Raw genomic sequence first — 16,705 nt, forward strand, 5'->3', positions numbered from 1 at the left:
AATTCTTTTAATAATAATAAGTAAAAACAACTTTCTACAAAATAAAATTGAATGTGAATAAATGTAAATCAAATCTTTTATTCTAAATAAGTTGAAACATTTTTTTTTTTTTTTGTAAATAAACAATTGAAATTGTTTTAAAGCTCTCTTAATATTCCTTGAAAATGTGTTGTAATATTTGAAATAATCAAACTTTTTTTTTTTCTAATTAATCTAATAAATCAAATTGTACATCTCTTGTGCCCCCATTGTATATTTATTCATATAATTCATTTTCTTAGTATTCATGATTAATTAATTAATCATCATATTTCCCTTCACTTATTTAGTAGAGATCCTTTTAAGGCTTATGATATGTTATCTTGTGGTATATTTCTAATAAGTAACCTAATCCCCGGATTTAGATTTGGTTTTTTACAAACATGTCTTTTTCTTCAAAAAAAAAAAAAAAAAAGCCACTAATGTTTTATTTATTATTTTGTTTTCCCTTTCAAAATAAAATTAAAATAAATGACAACACCATTTCAGAAGTTATTTTTTCCATAGTAAAAAAAAGTCTCGTCATTGAGTGAGAACACATGTAAAAAAAAATGCATGTTAATAGAAATTACTTAAAGGATTTAGAAATTTGGTAATTTTAATGAAATAAATTATTATGAAGAATACATTCCAAATTTAAGAAGGTTCTCTTTAAGATTTTTTTTTTTTAAAGAATCTTTAAGAATTAAATATATCCTTTTTAGATAAGGTGCTCTTCAAATTTTGAATAAATAGGCCACAACTTATTGTTTATACTTTATAGTCCAAGTCCAAGACCTTCCCCGGTGAATATGAACTCTCCACCAACCAATACCTCAGAGACTCCACTGGAGCCAACCAAAATTGAAAAGAAAAAAATCTATGCATTATTTAATTTACAAAACTTTCACCAGCCAACACTCATTGAACTCAGACACCGTATGTCATTTGGATGCAATTTTATTTTATTTTTCTTTTTATTTAAAAAATAAATATTTTTAGATTTATAAATAAATATATTTTATTATTTTTGTTTTAGGCTTCTCATATTCTCAAAAAGACTATTGTCAAATCTAAAAACAGAAAAAAAATATATGAATCCAACCATTTTAAAATTTAATTTAATTTTTGCTATAAAATGAAAAATAAAAACATAAATTGAAAAATGCTTCAGCCAATAAAAAAATATGGTCAAATGAGACGGCGGAAGAGATTTAAATGGAGGCTGGAGGATGGAGGCTGAAGGCTGAAGGGCTGATGTCATACAAAATTGACTACTTTCTCAGTAAATCCCCTCCACGTGATTCAAATCAGCACGGAAGTATTGAACAAGACCACCCCACCACCAGCTACAAGTGGGTGAGACGTGGACACAGCATTTCTATTACTTATAAATATCCAACACTCACACGCTACTTTGGCAACCCAGCTTCTGTGCAGGACTTGTCCGCATACTCTTCTCTTTTCTTCTATCTCTTTGAAGCTCTGTGGAGGATTTTACTAGTCATCAATGGCATCTGTGGAGGACATTAGAAACGCTCAACGTGCCAAGGGGCCGGCCACCATTCTAGCCATTGGCACTGCTACTCCAGACAACTGTGTCTACCAGTCCGAGTACGCTGATTACTATTTCCGGGTCACTAAAAGCGAGCACATGACCGACTTGAAGAAGAAGTTCAACCGCATATGTAAGTATATATATTCATGCATCAATTGGAACATCCATTACATACGTATATGTATAATTATCATAATGCTTTAAGATTCCCCTGCAAGAATTGCCAAGTTTTCTTCAAGCTTCCTGTGTGTTGCTTTTCTGTAAACTAATTAAATCTGTGAAAAATGAGGCGCTATACATTGATTTAATATTTCGTAATAGCGCTGCTCTTTCCAATCCTATATAAATTAATTGCCCTGCCTAGGAACACATAGTTATTGTAATAATAAGTAATAATCTGTTTTATATTTATGTTGATCATCTTGAGTGATAATGAATTAAGCTGCCCATTATTACTGAATGAATTTTGCTTTGCTAGTCCATTAGCTAATATATTAAATTCCTTTAACTTATATATAGGTGAGAAATCAATGATCAAAAAGCGATACATTCATTTGACTGAAGAAATGCTTGAAGAGCACCCAAATATGGGTGCTTACATGGCTCCATCGCTCAACATACGCCAAGAAATTATCACTGCTGAGGTACCTAAGCTTGGTAAGGAGGCCGCATTGAAGGCTCTTAAAGAGTGGGGGCAGCCTAAGTCCAAGATCACTCATCTTGTATTTTGTACAACTTCGGGAGTAGAAATGCCCGGTGCAGACTATAAACTAGCCAATCTTCTAGGCCTCGAAACATCAGTTAGAAGAGTGATGTTGTATCATCAAGGCTGCTATGCAGGTGGGACTGTTCTCCGAACTGCGAAGGATCTCGCAGAGAATAATGCAGGAGCACGAGTTCTTGTGGTATGCTCTGAGATCACAGTTGTTACTTTTCGTGGACCTTCTGAAACCCATTTAGACTCTTTAGTAGGTCAAGCCCTTTTTGGTGATGGGTCGGCAGCTGTAATTGTTGGATCAGATCCAGATACCTCCATTGAACGACCACTCTTCCAACTTGTTTCAGCGGCCCAAACATTCATTCCTAATACACAAGGTGCTATTGCTGGCAACTTACGTGAGGTGGGTCTAACCTTTCATTTGTGGCCTAATGTGCCTACTTTGATTTCCGAGAATATAGAGAAGTGCTTGACTCAAGCTTTTGCCCCACTTGGTATTAGTGATTGGAACTCCTTGTTTTGGATCGCTCATCCAGGTGGCCCAGCCATTCTGGATGCAGTTGAAGCAAAACTCAATTTGGAGAAAAAGAAACTTGAAGCAACAAGACACATCTTAAGTGAGTATGGTAATATGTCAAGTGCATGCGTGTTGTTTATTTTGGATGAGATGAGAAAGAAATCACTCAAGGAAGAAAGGACCACCACAGGTGAAGGATTAGATTGGGGTGTTTTATTTGGTTTTGGGCCAGGTCTAACCATTGAAACTGTTGTACTGCATAGCGTTGCTGGGGCTACAAATTGAGTGAAAGGAAAAAAATCAGAAGGGGACAATTTCCAATTAAATCAAATAGGAGTTAATAAAGACATATATGTCTTCTATTTGTAACATCTTTTATTCTTTATTAAAATTGATGTTTGTGGTTCAAATTAGTGCTTGTTGGAGGGCTTCATTAGTAACCTCAAGTTAAAAGGGATGAGACATCAAGTTCTTACAGTTTCGTTATCTAGATGAAATTCCCTCAAAAGTTGTATAAACATCCACCGTGTTCTTTTAAAGATTGTTGAGAGTAATACAAAGAAAAGAATAAAATAACAAATTGCCTTTTCCCTTTCTAACTAAGAAGTCTGCTGCATGATAGCTGCATTTGTGTGACAGAAGCAAAGCCATGTGGATGTCAAAAGTAATGCAACAATTTGAAAAGAGAAAACAGGGCGGTTGATTAGTTAACTTCCATAATCCCGCAACATTTGATTCAAAAGACTTTACCTTTATCAATTACTTAACTGCTCCTCCGTATGTGGATAAATTCTTGTACCATCTGAAAAGGTATAGAAGATAGTTATCCTCATAAATAGGTTGCCTAATTAATTAGGTGATCTTCAATAATTCAACAAGATAGGGATTTTAAAATATTTTTACTTTATTAATTCCTTAACTACTCCTTGAACTTCTTTTTTCCCCCTTTTTGTGAAAAGCTCTTAACCCTCAATACATATGATATATTCCGTTGCTAGGAACTTGGATTTGAGTATGTATTAATTACTATTCTTAATCAAATTTATTATTGAAAAATTATTTTTAGTTATGGTTTTTTTAATATACTTATTACACATTTATCATATGTACTTGTTTAATATACTTCTAATATATTTATCATTCAACAACAAATACGAGAAAAGGTATAAAAGACAATTAAATTACAAACTAAATTGCCTTCAATTTTTTTATAGTTGAAGGCCTTCTTTTCCACCCCAGTCTCCAATAAATTAGACTCTACAAAGCTTCTTCTATGCTACTCTCTGATTCTACTTCTAGTGCAAAGCCTTGGCACTCTACATTATCTTGCTATTGCTAAGAGACAATCCAAGAATATTGAAGATAATGAAGTTAGGTTGTTGTAGTATACTACTTGAGTCCTTCTCTACTTGCAACTATGGGACCGTACATGAAGAAGCATTTAATAAAGGGTTTTAAGAAGCATAACATGTTTTTAAGGCCAAATTATTTACAAATAAAGTGCAATAACCAAATAAAAAATGAATTTTGATGAATCATGATTAAGGGCGAATTTAATTTTCGTAAGGAATTATTATTATTATTTTTAAATCCATTTTATCACAATGAAAGGATCGATGCAAAAATTTAGTGCTTGTTTCTATATACTTAGTGTTAACTACTTTTAAAAATGGAAAATGATTATAACTTTTGTATGAAATGTAAATTTTTATTAGAAAAATATATACTTCTAAACAATTTTTAAAAAATATTATATTTTTATTGTAAGTAACAAAAAGCTCTTGCATTTTATATAAGAGTTACTAGCTTTTTCCATTTTAAAAAAAGAAACACGAATTGTTCCAAACACTACATAGTTATTAAAAATATTTAATCTAAAAAAAATTATTTTTAGTATAAATTGATTCATTAAAATTTTTTACATCAATTGTTTTACGATAACAAAATAATTTAAGTTTCACACACAAAGTTATGAAAAAAAAAATATGATAATTTTATTTTAGATGATTCACAATATTTCGATGTTTTTAAAGATATATTAATTTTAAAAAATAAATTTATTTATAGAAAACATGTAGTAAATATATAAAAGATGGATGTGATGAAACATTAATTAAAATGAACTTCTTTTTTCATAAAATAAATTTTAAGAAAAATTAATTTCACCACAAAGAAATATTTTCAAAGATTTAGTAATCAAAACTATCATATTTAAACTCAATTATTTTTATAATTTATGTTTATCCCTACAACAATTTATTTTAAAAATATTTTACAATATAAGTGTACTAAGTATATTATTTACAAAAAAGAAAAAAGAAAAAAGAAAAAAGAAAAAATATTGACACATAGAATATCAATCTCTATTGCAATCTAAGAATGCTTAGGTTCCAAAACCTCAATTTATTCTTGTTAGCCCAAGGGTTCTCCTAATCATGTTTTGATGATAACAAACCATGGTTAAGTTGCTAATTGGTTTGAATTATAAAGAATTTCATTTATTAATTCGAGAATTCATCAAAGGACCAAATTGATGCAAGATCAAGACCTTTGGAACACCTGTAATCATAGGAAACATATATAAGATGAATGCATGAGTGCACTTAGGTTTTACATATCATTTCATGCATCTTTGAAAAACTCGGTTTATTCTTTAAAGTTACAGTTCATCAAAACTCGAGTTTTATCAAATGAACCTTAGACAAATTACTTCAAAATTGACATATTAATTTACCTAAAGACCTCACCTAAGTGTTAGAAGAGAAAATAACATAAAAAGATAGGTTTTTAGGCAAAAAATGGTGAACCGGTTGAGGAATTGGCCAACCGACTAGGGGTACCGGTTGACCGGTTTCCTCTTCCCGATTGAGGTCTGGTCGAGGAGCACAAAAAACACTCTCTCTCTTCCAGAAGCCTTTCCTTCCCGGTCGAGGTATTTGCCTTCCTGGTCGGCCTCCGGTCGAGGTTCGATCGAGGGTAACGGTCACCTACCAAACATTAAATGCTCCAACAGCTAGTGAACCGGTCAACCCTAGCTCAACCGGTTGAGGCTACTTTTTGGTTTTCTTGTCTCCCGAGGTTAGAAACCTATAAATAGAGAGTTCCACTTCATTTTTAAGCAAAAGAACACTTGCATTTATTTGTCTACCCACTTGTTATTGCCTTAAAAGCTCTCATTCCTTTCTTGGTGCATTAAATTCCCATTTGCATATCCTTTAGTGCACCTTTGTGATTCATCCTACCCTTAAGTTGTATTTGAGCTATTATTGAGCTAGGCTGAGAGATTCATTCTTGTTAATTGAGTGTTGAAACTTGAAGAGATTGTGTAAGAGCCCATTAGAGTCGAAATCTAAGTGTAAAGGTGATTAAAAGCTTGGTTGAAGCTTCAAGTTAGTGAAATCCTCACTCAGTTAGGAGTTTGAGGAGAGTGGACGTAGGCAAGGAAGTGTCGAACCACTATAAAATCTAAGTTTGCTTTCTCTAACTCTATCTCTTTATATTTTCTTTTCTTGTGCTTAAATTTGTTTGTTTAAAAAGAATTTTTTTAAAAACCCAATTCATCCCCCTCTTGGGTGTTTTTCTCATTTAAGATTAGCCTTTATTTTCTCAATTCTTTTCTACCAGCCATACCTACATTCATGAATTAGAAAGAATAATTTTACTATACCATAGGAATTATTATAGGAAATGGAAAAAATACAACTATTGAACCCCGAAGTATCTCATAATTTTTTGTTTGTTATATCTACAGCTTAAACTAGTAGCTTTGGCTCCCTATGGTGTCACATATTCTTCCTTACTATTAGGATATAGCCCTTAAAAAATTTAGGGTTTATTATTTATTCAATAAAGTTCCAATTGCACTTTAATTAATCAATAGTCCATGCATTATACCTTATGAGCATTTAGACCTACATCTTTGCATTATGAGTTGTATGGAAGATCCAAGTCATGTATTCCTTACAAGTAGATGGGTTGTTCACAACTGGTTCATGAACTTAGACAATATATTAGACTTCTTAATTGGAGGGATGGTTAGTCTTGGCCATCGGGACGAGTTTCCCATGATGAGTGCACTAAAGTGTATGGTTACATATTGGATAGGACCTATAGTGAGCCATACTGTAAGTTTATCAAGTTGTCATGACTTCACTAAGCTAATTTATTGTAATGTCTTTCAAACTTGAAAGAATATTGAACTTGAGCAAAAGTTAGTAGTGACTTTAACCTACAGGTAAGTTCTTAAAGTGATCATATATTCCTTATGGATTGGGTCACTGTTGATGAAAACTACTAACAACAGGTATTCTCAATATAAGCACCATGATATTTAATGGGATTGAGACAATGTGTTCCCTTGGGTGATCTTAAGGATGTGTGTTTAGGTCAACCATGGTCATCATAATTCCTTAAGTGGAACTTGACATTAGCTCTTGGTGAGCTTAGATAATATGTCAATTGATCACACTCTAAGAGGATTTGGAACTCAAAGATGGTAGAGGTAATCTTCAAAATTTGATAACTTTTACCTTGTTAGATTATGGACACCGGTTCATGGGGAGAAGTAGTGCTTAGGTCATAGACCGACCCAAGTACTAAGCATCTCATTATATTTACATAGTGCATTGGAGTGTAGTAGTTGACTCTCTATTGTCAAATGTAAAGTAAATTTTAGAATTGGATTTTGAGGGAATCAATACTATCATAGGAGTCCCAATTATCCTCACTCGAGCTCATATACCTTGATGACACAGTTTATGAAGGTTGGATTGACTCTTAGTTCACTTATGTGCATAAGGGCATGTTGGTAATTACATAAGGTTAAATAGGGGTTAGTGGATAGTATCTCTGGATTTGGCTAATCGATTCATTATTTAGTCCTATTGGGTTAATTAATCAATTATGACCTTTTTTTAGGCTAGATTAAGTGACCTAAGCTCATGGTGAACTCAAGTTACTTAAGCTTAGTAGGAATCACTATAAATGCCCATTTAGGGGATAAGGTTTCAAGCTTCTTCCATTCATACCCTACATTTCAAAGAGAGATCTCAAGCCTCCACCCTCAAAACTTCCATTATTTAAGTGCCAAGCTTCAAGGTTGAGTCATGGGACGAAAGATCATAGGTTTATGAGATCTCTTGCAACTTTGAATTTGTTATTCATAGCAAGGAAATGATTTGGGAATTCTAAATCAATAGTAAGCACTCTAATCTCATTATCTAGATCCTAAAATTGATTTTAAATGCATATTTTCCACTATGCATACTAATTAGATAAGCATAGGGAGGATTGCATGTATCTAACCTGATTTTAGGATAGAGAACGGATTAATCAAGCATTGCCTACAACTGGTATCAAAAGCTTAGGTTAGGGAAACACATGATCCCTTTTAGGGTGTGCTAATCCTTGTGTTATAGGATTTGTTATTCATTTGATGGTCCTAGGGATGAAGGTATATGCATGAGATTTTTTGAACTTTTATTATGATGAATATATATAGTGATTGATTGTTAGATTGGTTTTTATTAATCTCTAGATGAGTTGTAAACCCCTAATAAGTCTAAGATTTTTTTATTTGCTATAAAAATATTTTATTTTTTATTTTTTATAGATCGGTTTGTGAAGTTCAAATGATTGGAGTATAGGGTTTTGACGTGAAAATCCAGTTTACATCAATTTATGTAACCCATAATGAGAATGGAAGCATTCAAATTCTTGTACATTCCCTTACTGGAAAAAAAAAAAATCCTTTTAAGGAATATAGTTACTAGAAATACAAAAATTCATTCTCAGATTCGGTTTCATCAAGTGCTTAAGCACTCCTTCTAACACTCAAAAGCAACATTTAATGCTTGAAGCATTTCAAGCTCTCTAAAGTTCCTTCAAGTGCTCCTAAATGTACTAGTAATAGTTTTAGGGTTTTTAGGGGTAATTTTGGTCTGTTGTAAAACCATTAACCTTGTTTTTGTTATGGATTTTTTGGTATGTTTGGATAATGAAAATTTAATATTTAGGCTACCAAATAAGCAACAGGATCCCTAAGTTCATGGGATTCCTTATTTTTTATTTTATTTTCTTTTATGTTTCTATTCTATATTGCATATAATAAGAAGTTGAATAAAAAGTTTTTCAAAAATGGTAATTTTGGATTTTCTTATAGAAAATAAATTTTCATGAGGATTATCACCAAGTATTATTTATTTTAGAATTGGATGTTTCTATTATTGGATTGGCATCCCTTTTGGAACTTTCCTATTGTTTTTGGTTAAGTGATTATCTAGGTTCTCCCCTCGTGAGAAAGATAACAACACCAAAGATAGTCCTCTAGGTCCTCGTGAGAAAGAGAACAACAACAAGATGTGATTTGTCCATGTAAAATTGTTTTAACATTTTTTCTATATATGTTGACTAATGGACTAATGTGTCATTTGAACAATGCTTGATCTACAAGCCGAGACAATATCTTGTTTTCCCTAAATCTTTCATTTTAAATTCCTTCTTTAAATAATTGGTTATTTTTTGTGAGCTCTTTAGGAGTCCTTGTAAGGTTCAAATCATCCACTTATACTGTAATTATTGTGAGCTTGGATTATGATTTCTTAATAAAAACACATGGGTAAAATGGCTTATTCACATATTACTCTTTTAATAAATACTCACTCAAACAATTATACTACATGTGTTCAAATTGATTTAATTTATAGAGATCTTTGTAGTTTGATTGAGTACATATTTCAAGGTTTTGAATTAGTTGTTTTCAAGCAATTTGAATCCTTCAAGGATTTTCATATATATGTCAGTATCTATAGACCCATATAAATAAGTTGTAATAACATCCATGAGACGCATATCTAGTCCTTTAGAAACTATTAAACTTATCAAGTATCGAAATGTGATTGTGTCCATTACAGGAGAATAATTTTCCTCATAGTTTATAACAGGTCTTTGCAAAAAACCTTGAACAAGTCATGCTTTATATCTTGTGACGTCATTTTTCTCATTTCGCTTTCTCATAAAGGCCCATTTATATCCAACAGGCTTTATGTTTTCAAGTGTTTGAAATACAGGTCCAAAACCTCTCATTTTGCTAACTAGTTTAGCTCTATGTGGATTACTTCTTTCCATCTTGGTTAATCGTTCCTTTTTTTATGTTCATCCACAGTTTGTTGTTCTTGATCTTCATTATTTATCATGATGTCCATAATCAATTGGAACACAAATATGTTGTCTATGATAATGTCATTGCGGTTCCTTGTTTCTCTTGTGTGACTCATTGAGATCTCTTTAGTTCTAAATACCAGTATTTAATCAATTAGTGCCTCTTTAAGGGCTAACTATTTATCAAGTTGGGTTTTAGCATTTGATCCTTTCCTATTTGTAAGCTCTTCAAGAGTACCAAGTTTTTCATATGTCATTCTTTTTCTTTTTTTAGAAATTGAATCCTTTGAGCCAATTGGTCTACCACGCTTTAGGCGTGTCTTACATTCACTTGCGATGACATTCTCCTATTATCCTTTAGGGACATCAATATGTGCTAAGGTATTCATAGCCTGTATGTGTGACTTTGTTGCTTTCATTATATTTGTCAAAGCATCAAGTAACTAATTTTCAAGTCCTTATAAATGAATAATCCTATGAAATTCTAGTTAACACTACCTTGCACGAGGATCAAGATGAGACAAAGAGGATACATAACATGTAATGTCGCGTCATTGTTCTGGATTTGATTTGTCACCCGTAATGGTGGGAAAACATTTTCATCAAAATGAAAATCTACAAAGTAGGCAATAAAAACATCGCCTATTGAATGTTCAAGATAGCTAATAATGGAGGGAGAATTAAAACCAACATATAAACCAAGTAGACGTCAAGGACCTAACTTAAAACATTGAGGTAGAGCTATGGGAACATAGACAACACAACAAAAAATAAGTAAATATGAAACATTTAGTTGGGAGCCTAAAATAAGTTGTAAATGTGAGAATTCATGAAGTTGTAGAACAAATCTGAATTAAAGTAACTACATGGAGAATAGCATGTCCCCAAGTAGATAAAGGCAATTTTGTTCCCAGGAATAGTGGTTTTGCAATCAATTGCAAACGCTTAATAAGATATTCAACTAATCAATTTTGAGTGTTAGTATGAGCAATAGGATGTTCAACATCAATACTAACCGACATACAATAATCAAGAAATGTCTGGGAAGAGAAGTCACTAGAATTATCAAGACAAATTGTCTTAATAGGGTTGTGAAACCAAGGTTTGATCAATCTTAGTTTTGATGATAACAAAATAAGGTTTGAAATTAATGATTATATTTCAATTGTGATTAGTCAAGATGATTTTCAAAGTGGCAATCTTAAAGACAAAATCAAGACAAAGGGAAATCAATAAGGTGAAGAAGACCTCAAAGATAAGTGTCTTTCAAGACCCAAGTTTCATAGGACCTCTTTGTAAGGTTGTTAGTGGATTTGCTTTTTTATGCATTACATTATTTACTTATGCACCAAAATCATCCAAGAGTTATTTTGTTTCAAATATTTTAAAATTGGATGATTTCATGTTTTCAACTAAAACTTTGTGTCAAATGTTTTTTAAACTTGTTTAAAAGGTTTTAAGTTGAAAAAAATGGTTGTTGAGCCAAAAATTGCTTAACTAGCTAAACTGGCTAAAGAACTGATTGACCCATTCAGTTCAACCGATCGAGGCCAAACCTCATCTGGTTGAGTACCAATCGAGGGGTGGTCAAGGAACGGTTGAGGTCCATTGGTCACCTATCATGCATTAAATGTCAACGGCTAATGAACCGATCGAATTGGAGCTCAACTGGACGAACCCCTAACAGCTAGTTTAACATTTTTCTTCTATAAAAAAACTCTAGTCTTCATTGTTTTAAGAGCTTAACCTTCCAAAACCTTTCTTGAATATACTTAAGCCTTGGGAGAGTGTTTTTGAGTGCATCATTATTATGAAACTTGCATATCATTAACGCACTTTTCAATCCCAGTTTATCTCTTATCATTTGAGCTTAAAGTTTTGTACTAGAATTTTGTGAGATTATTTTTTATCCATATTTGTAAATCTTTGAGAAGAAAGTCTAAGTGTGAGGTATCACTTAAGGATTCTCAAGTGTGAGGTATCACTTTAGGGGTTGTTCAAGAGTGAGGTATCTCATGAGGATTGTAAGGGGTGCTTGGTGCCAAAAGTCCAAGAAGGTTGATTGGAACCATAATCCAATTGGATTGCTTGAAGGCTTGGGTTGGAAGCCTTGAATTAGTGAAACCTCAAGCTTGGGATTAAAGCTAGAGGAGAGTGGATGTAGGCCAAGTTGCGCCAAACCATTATAAAAATCTTATGTTTGCATTCGGGATCCCAAGTCATTCATATCATCCATAACCCTGAGTTGTTCATATGATCCAGAGCCCTGAGCTCATGACTTAGAGTAGCACATGTCATCCATAATCCTAAGCTCTTTATAGAATCTAGAGCCATGGGTTCACAACCAACATCAACCATAGCCTTTTATCTCATAACCCAAAGACATTTATATCATACATGACATTGAGCCATTCATAACATCAAAAGCCCTGAACTCCTGACTCGAATTAGTTATTGTCATCAATAGCCCTAAGTTTTTCATAGCATCTAGAGCCTGGAGCTCACGACCCGGAGTAGTTCATGTCTTCCACAACCCTGAATTGTTCATAACATCTAGAGGCCTAAGCTCATGACCTGTAGTTGTTCATGTTAACCACAACCCTAAGTTGTTCATTGCATCTAGAGTCTTGAGCTCATAACCCCAAGTCATTTATATCATCCACGAACTTGAGTTGTTCAAGGAATTTGGAGACCTAAGCTCACAAGGTGAAGTGGTTCATATCCTACACTTCTTTATGTTTTTTGTAGCATTTAGAGAATTGAGCTCATAACATGCAGACATTCATGTCCTCCACCGCCCTAAGTTGTTCATAGCATTTAGAGCCTTGAGCTCATGACTCAGAGTCGCAGATGTCAACCAAAGTCCTGAGATGTTCATTTCATCTAGAGCCCTAAGCTAACGACCTCAAGTCATTTATATCATTCACAATCCTAAGCTATTCATAAAATTCAGAGACCTGAGCTCATGACATGGAGTCATTCATGTGCTCTACTGCTCAAATCTTTTCATAGATCTAGACCTATGAGATCACAACCAAAATCGTTCATGTCATCTAGAATCCTGAGTTGTTCATTTTAATAGCCTTGAGCTCACGACCTAAAGTCGTTGATGTCAACCACAACCCTAAGTTGTTCATAGAATCTAGAGCCCTAAGGTCACGACCCAGAGTCGTTCATGTCATCCACAGCCCTGAGCTGTTCATAGTAACTAAAGCCTTTGGCTTACGATGAAGAAATGTTCATATCATCCACAACTTTGAGCTATTCATAGCTTCTAAAGCCCCAATGGGACCCTAAGTTATTCATGTCTTCCATAACCCTCTACTCTTCATACTCGTGATTTTCTACCAAAAATTGCCATGAAAAAGTCTTCACATCCATCTCATGCATCCCCTTGCAGTCGTCTGAAGACAAGTTAGTGTGCTTTGCTTCACTAAAATTCAGCGTGCACCACGTCTCTATGTAAAGATGAGTCGGTTGCAACCCTCCCAAAATTTCTCCATTAACGGATCCCAAGTATCTCCACCAAAATCATACAAAGATAAATACAAAAAATAAAAATTAGAAATTACATAATAATATAAAATAAATAAATAAATAAAATCTCAAATGATGCAATGAGGGGAAAACAAAAATAAAATAAAAAATATCAATCACATACGTAGTTAAGTAGAAAAAATAATATTATTCCCTGTAACTTAAAAGATTAGATTCAAAATCTCAAGCAATTTCCTAAAAAAATAAATAAATGAATGAACGAATAACCTAACAAAAGAATAAGTAAATAAATGAATAAATAAATATCACATGGGCAATTAGAATTTGAAAGTAAAAATAATGCAATAGAAAACAATGAAAAACGGATGCAATCAAGAATCGAAATCAAGTCCAAACAAATGTCCAAAATGACCTATTCTGAAAAAAGTGCCTAGGTGACCTAGGGTGAATGTGTGCAAGCTGGAAGGTGCCTAGGTGAATCTAAGTGGGCCTAGGTGAACTTAGATGAGTCTAACCTAAAGTGCAAATTAAGGTTGCCGATGGTCAGAATGAGGTTAGATAAATCTCTCGATCAAAGTCTCTGAGGTGGCTAAAAAAAAAGTAAGTAGTATGAGTAACAATGGACCACCAAGGAACTACTATGGAGCACTAGAAGTGAACTTAAAGACATGTGCTAAAGGGACAAAATTGAGGGTCTACATATATGTTTAATTCACTTTAAACATTTGAATAACATTGTTTTTATTTATAAAAATAAAATAAATTTTAAAAATCAAATTTCATTTCTTTTACAACATACATTTATATTAAATTATTTATAATTATTAATTAATTTGCTATTAAAAATATAATAATAATATATCTTAACGAGGAAATTTTGAATTCCTGAAAAAATGTTTAAAATAATTGTTATAAATGAAGTAGTGAATGCCGCCACATCATTATAATAAATGTTAATTAAACATTATTTATGACTTCCATTAATTCAATATTAATGGAAGGCATTTAGAAAGTTTATAGAAAGGTTTTCCATCCCCTATGCAAGGAGCATCCTGAGAAAAGAAGCAGTCTTTCATTCTCTCTGTTTTTCATTCTCTCATCTCTCCTAATTTTCTTCTCTAATTTCTTTCTCCCCATTATATATTATTAAAGTAATATATATGGTTTTGCATTTATTATGGTTTTGCAATAATAATTTTTATTTTTATTTTACTATTTTAAACACACAAAACTTGGGTTCACATTTTGGTTGTTAAGTGGTCTTAACGTTTCTATGTGTTTTAAATATGGTTCTTGCTTTTTATTTTTAAAATAGTAATAATAGTAATCATTAGTATAATGTACATAAAAATAATACTGGTAAAGAAAGAAAAAGAAGAAGCAGTTTTTAAGATAATAGAATGGTATAATGTATGACTATTGGAATGTTAATCAAGCTAAATATTAACAAAGTTTTATTTTACCATTGCACATATTTTTAAATGATACATTTATATTATGTAATAGAATTAGAAACATTCATATTTTTACATTTCATTGTTTATCCTAATTATGATATAATATGCTAAATTTTAACTATAAAAAGATGAAATAATTTTAATTATTTGTATATTTTTAATTTCAATTATATGTAAATTACATATTTATCATGTCATGTTCACATCATTATTCTATGTAATTCAATCATTGATCTAATCAGTGAACTATTGATCGATTTTTATTTAATAACTGGTTCGACTTTGAAAATATTCTGAGATACATCAAGATGCTTTTTTTTTTTAAATAAAAAAAAATTATTTATTAGTTTTAAGAGAATATCTATTAATGTTTTCATTTATGAACATAAAATAATTTTTTAAAAATCAAATTTCCTTTGTTTTATAATATGTATTTTATTTTAAATTATTGAGTAATCTGCTATTAAAAATATAACAATAATACCTTTATATCTTCATAAGGAAATGTTGGATTCAAAAAATGTTTTAAAACAATTATGATTGGACTTCTTGGTTTCGGTTAATATTCCATGCCTTAATTACAGTCTTAATTTGGGATTGAATTAGGGTTGTAACTAGATTGGAATGCTAACTTTGGCTATGCCTTTCTAGCTTCATCAGCTGATCCTGAAGCCTCTGTTATATTGGCTTCAGTGGCATCCACTGCCTTTATTCTATAAATAAAATAAAATAAATTACAACCGGAAAGTTTAAGTTGTAATGTGATTTTTAAAAATTTAAGTCCAATATATATTATTTACTCATAATAATAATAGTTTTATATCTTTAGAATAAATTATTAATTCCTGAACAGTGTTTTAAAATATTTAATTTTTTTAATAAACAAAATTCACAATTTTGGTTGTTGAGTGGTCCTAACATATTTCTTTTATTTTCTTTTATTGTTTATAGTAAGTCTCCAAGACCTTCCTCGGTAACATGAACTCTTCACCAACTAACCTCACAGGCTCCACTCCATAGAGGCAACTTCACATCTATGTGGGAACCAACCAAAATTGAAAAGAAAAAAAATCTACGAATTATTTAATTTAGGAAACTTTCACCAACCTACACTCGTTGAACTTGGACACCGTATGTCATTTGGATGAAATTTTATTTTATTTTATTTTTCTTTCTATTTAAAAAATAAATATTTTTAAATTTCAAAATAAATATATTTTATTAGTTTTGTTTTACGCTTCTCATAGTCTCAAAAAGACTATTGTGAAATTTAAAAACAGAAAAAATATATGAATCCAACCATTTACAAATTAAATTCAATTTTCGTTATAAAAGGAGAAATAAAAATAAAAGCACAAATTTTACCTAATATATATATATATATATATATATATATATATATATATATATATTTCTAGGAAGTAGGGTATTCAAGTTGAGGTTTGTTCGGAATGCTGCCAAATATTTTAACGCAAGAAAAATGCTTCAGCCAAAACAATGGTCAAATGAGACAGCGCAAGAGATTTATCCCTTTTTAAAAAATCGCAACTGGAGGGTGGAGGGAGGAGGCTGAAGGGCCGATGTCATACAAAATTGACTACTTTCTCAGTAATCCCCTCCACGTGACTCAAATCAGCACGGAAGCATTGAACAAGACCCCACCACCAGCTACAAGTGGGTTGCAAGTGGACACAGCATTTCTGATACTTATAAATACCCAACGCTCACACACTGCTTTGGCAACCCATCTTCAAGCACTAGTCCGCATACTCTTTTCTTTT

General features: G+C 31.9%; 1 protein-coding gene across 1 annotated transcript; it reads left to right on the forward strand.

The window, feature by feature from the left end:
- The first annotated feature begins 1,445 nt into the window (after window positions 1-1,445).
- Window positions 1,446-3,395, forward strand: LOC117924039 (stilbene synthase 2-like). The gene is made up of 2 exons (XM_034842588.1): window positions 1,446-1,706; window positions 2,096-3,395. The coding sequence occupies exons 1-2, from the start codon at window positions 1,529-1,531 to the stop codon at window positions 3,094-3,096; spliced, it is 1,179 nt and encodes a 392-aa protein (XP_034698479.1). The 5' UTR covers window positions 1,446-1,528; the 3' UTR covers window positions 3,097-3,395.
- The last annotated feature ends 13,310 nt before the right edge of the window (window positions 3,396-16,705 follow it).

Source organism: Vitis riparia, chromosome 10, assembly GCF_004353265.1.
Source record: "Vitis riparia cultivar Riparia Gloire de Montpellier isolate 1030 chromosome 10, EGFV_Vit.rip_1.0, whole genome shotgun sequence".
Taxonomy (NCBI): Eukaryota; Viridiplantae; Streptophyta; class Magnoliopsida; order Vitales; family Vitaceae; genus Vitis; species Vitis riparia.

What these genes read in the sequence shown, in the direction of transcription:
- LOC117924039 (XM_034842588.1), top strand. Translation starts at nt 1,529, where the DNA reads ATGGCATCTGTGGAGGACATTAGAAACGCTCAACGTGCCAAGGGGCCG. An exon ending in GAAGAAGTTCAACCGCATAT is followed by an intron (nt 1,707 to 2,095) that starts GTAAGTATATAT and finishes ACTTATATATAG; the next exon opens with GTGAGAAATCAATGATCAAA.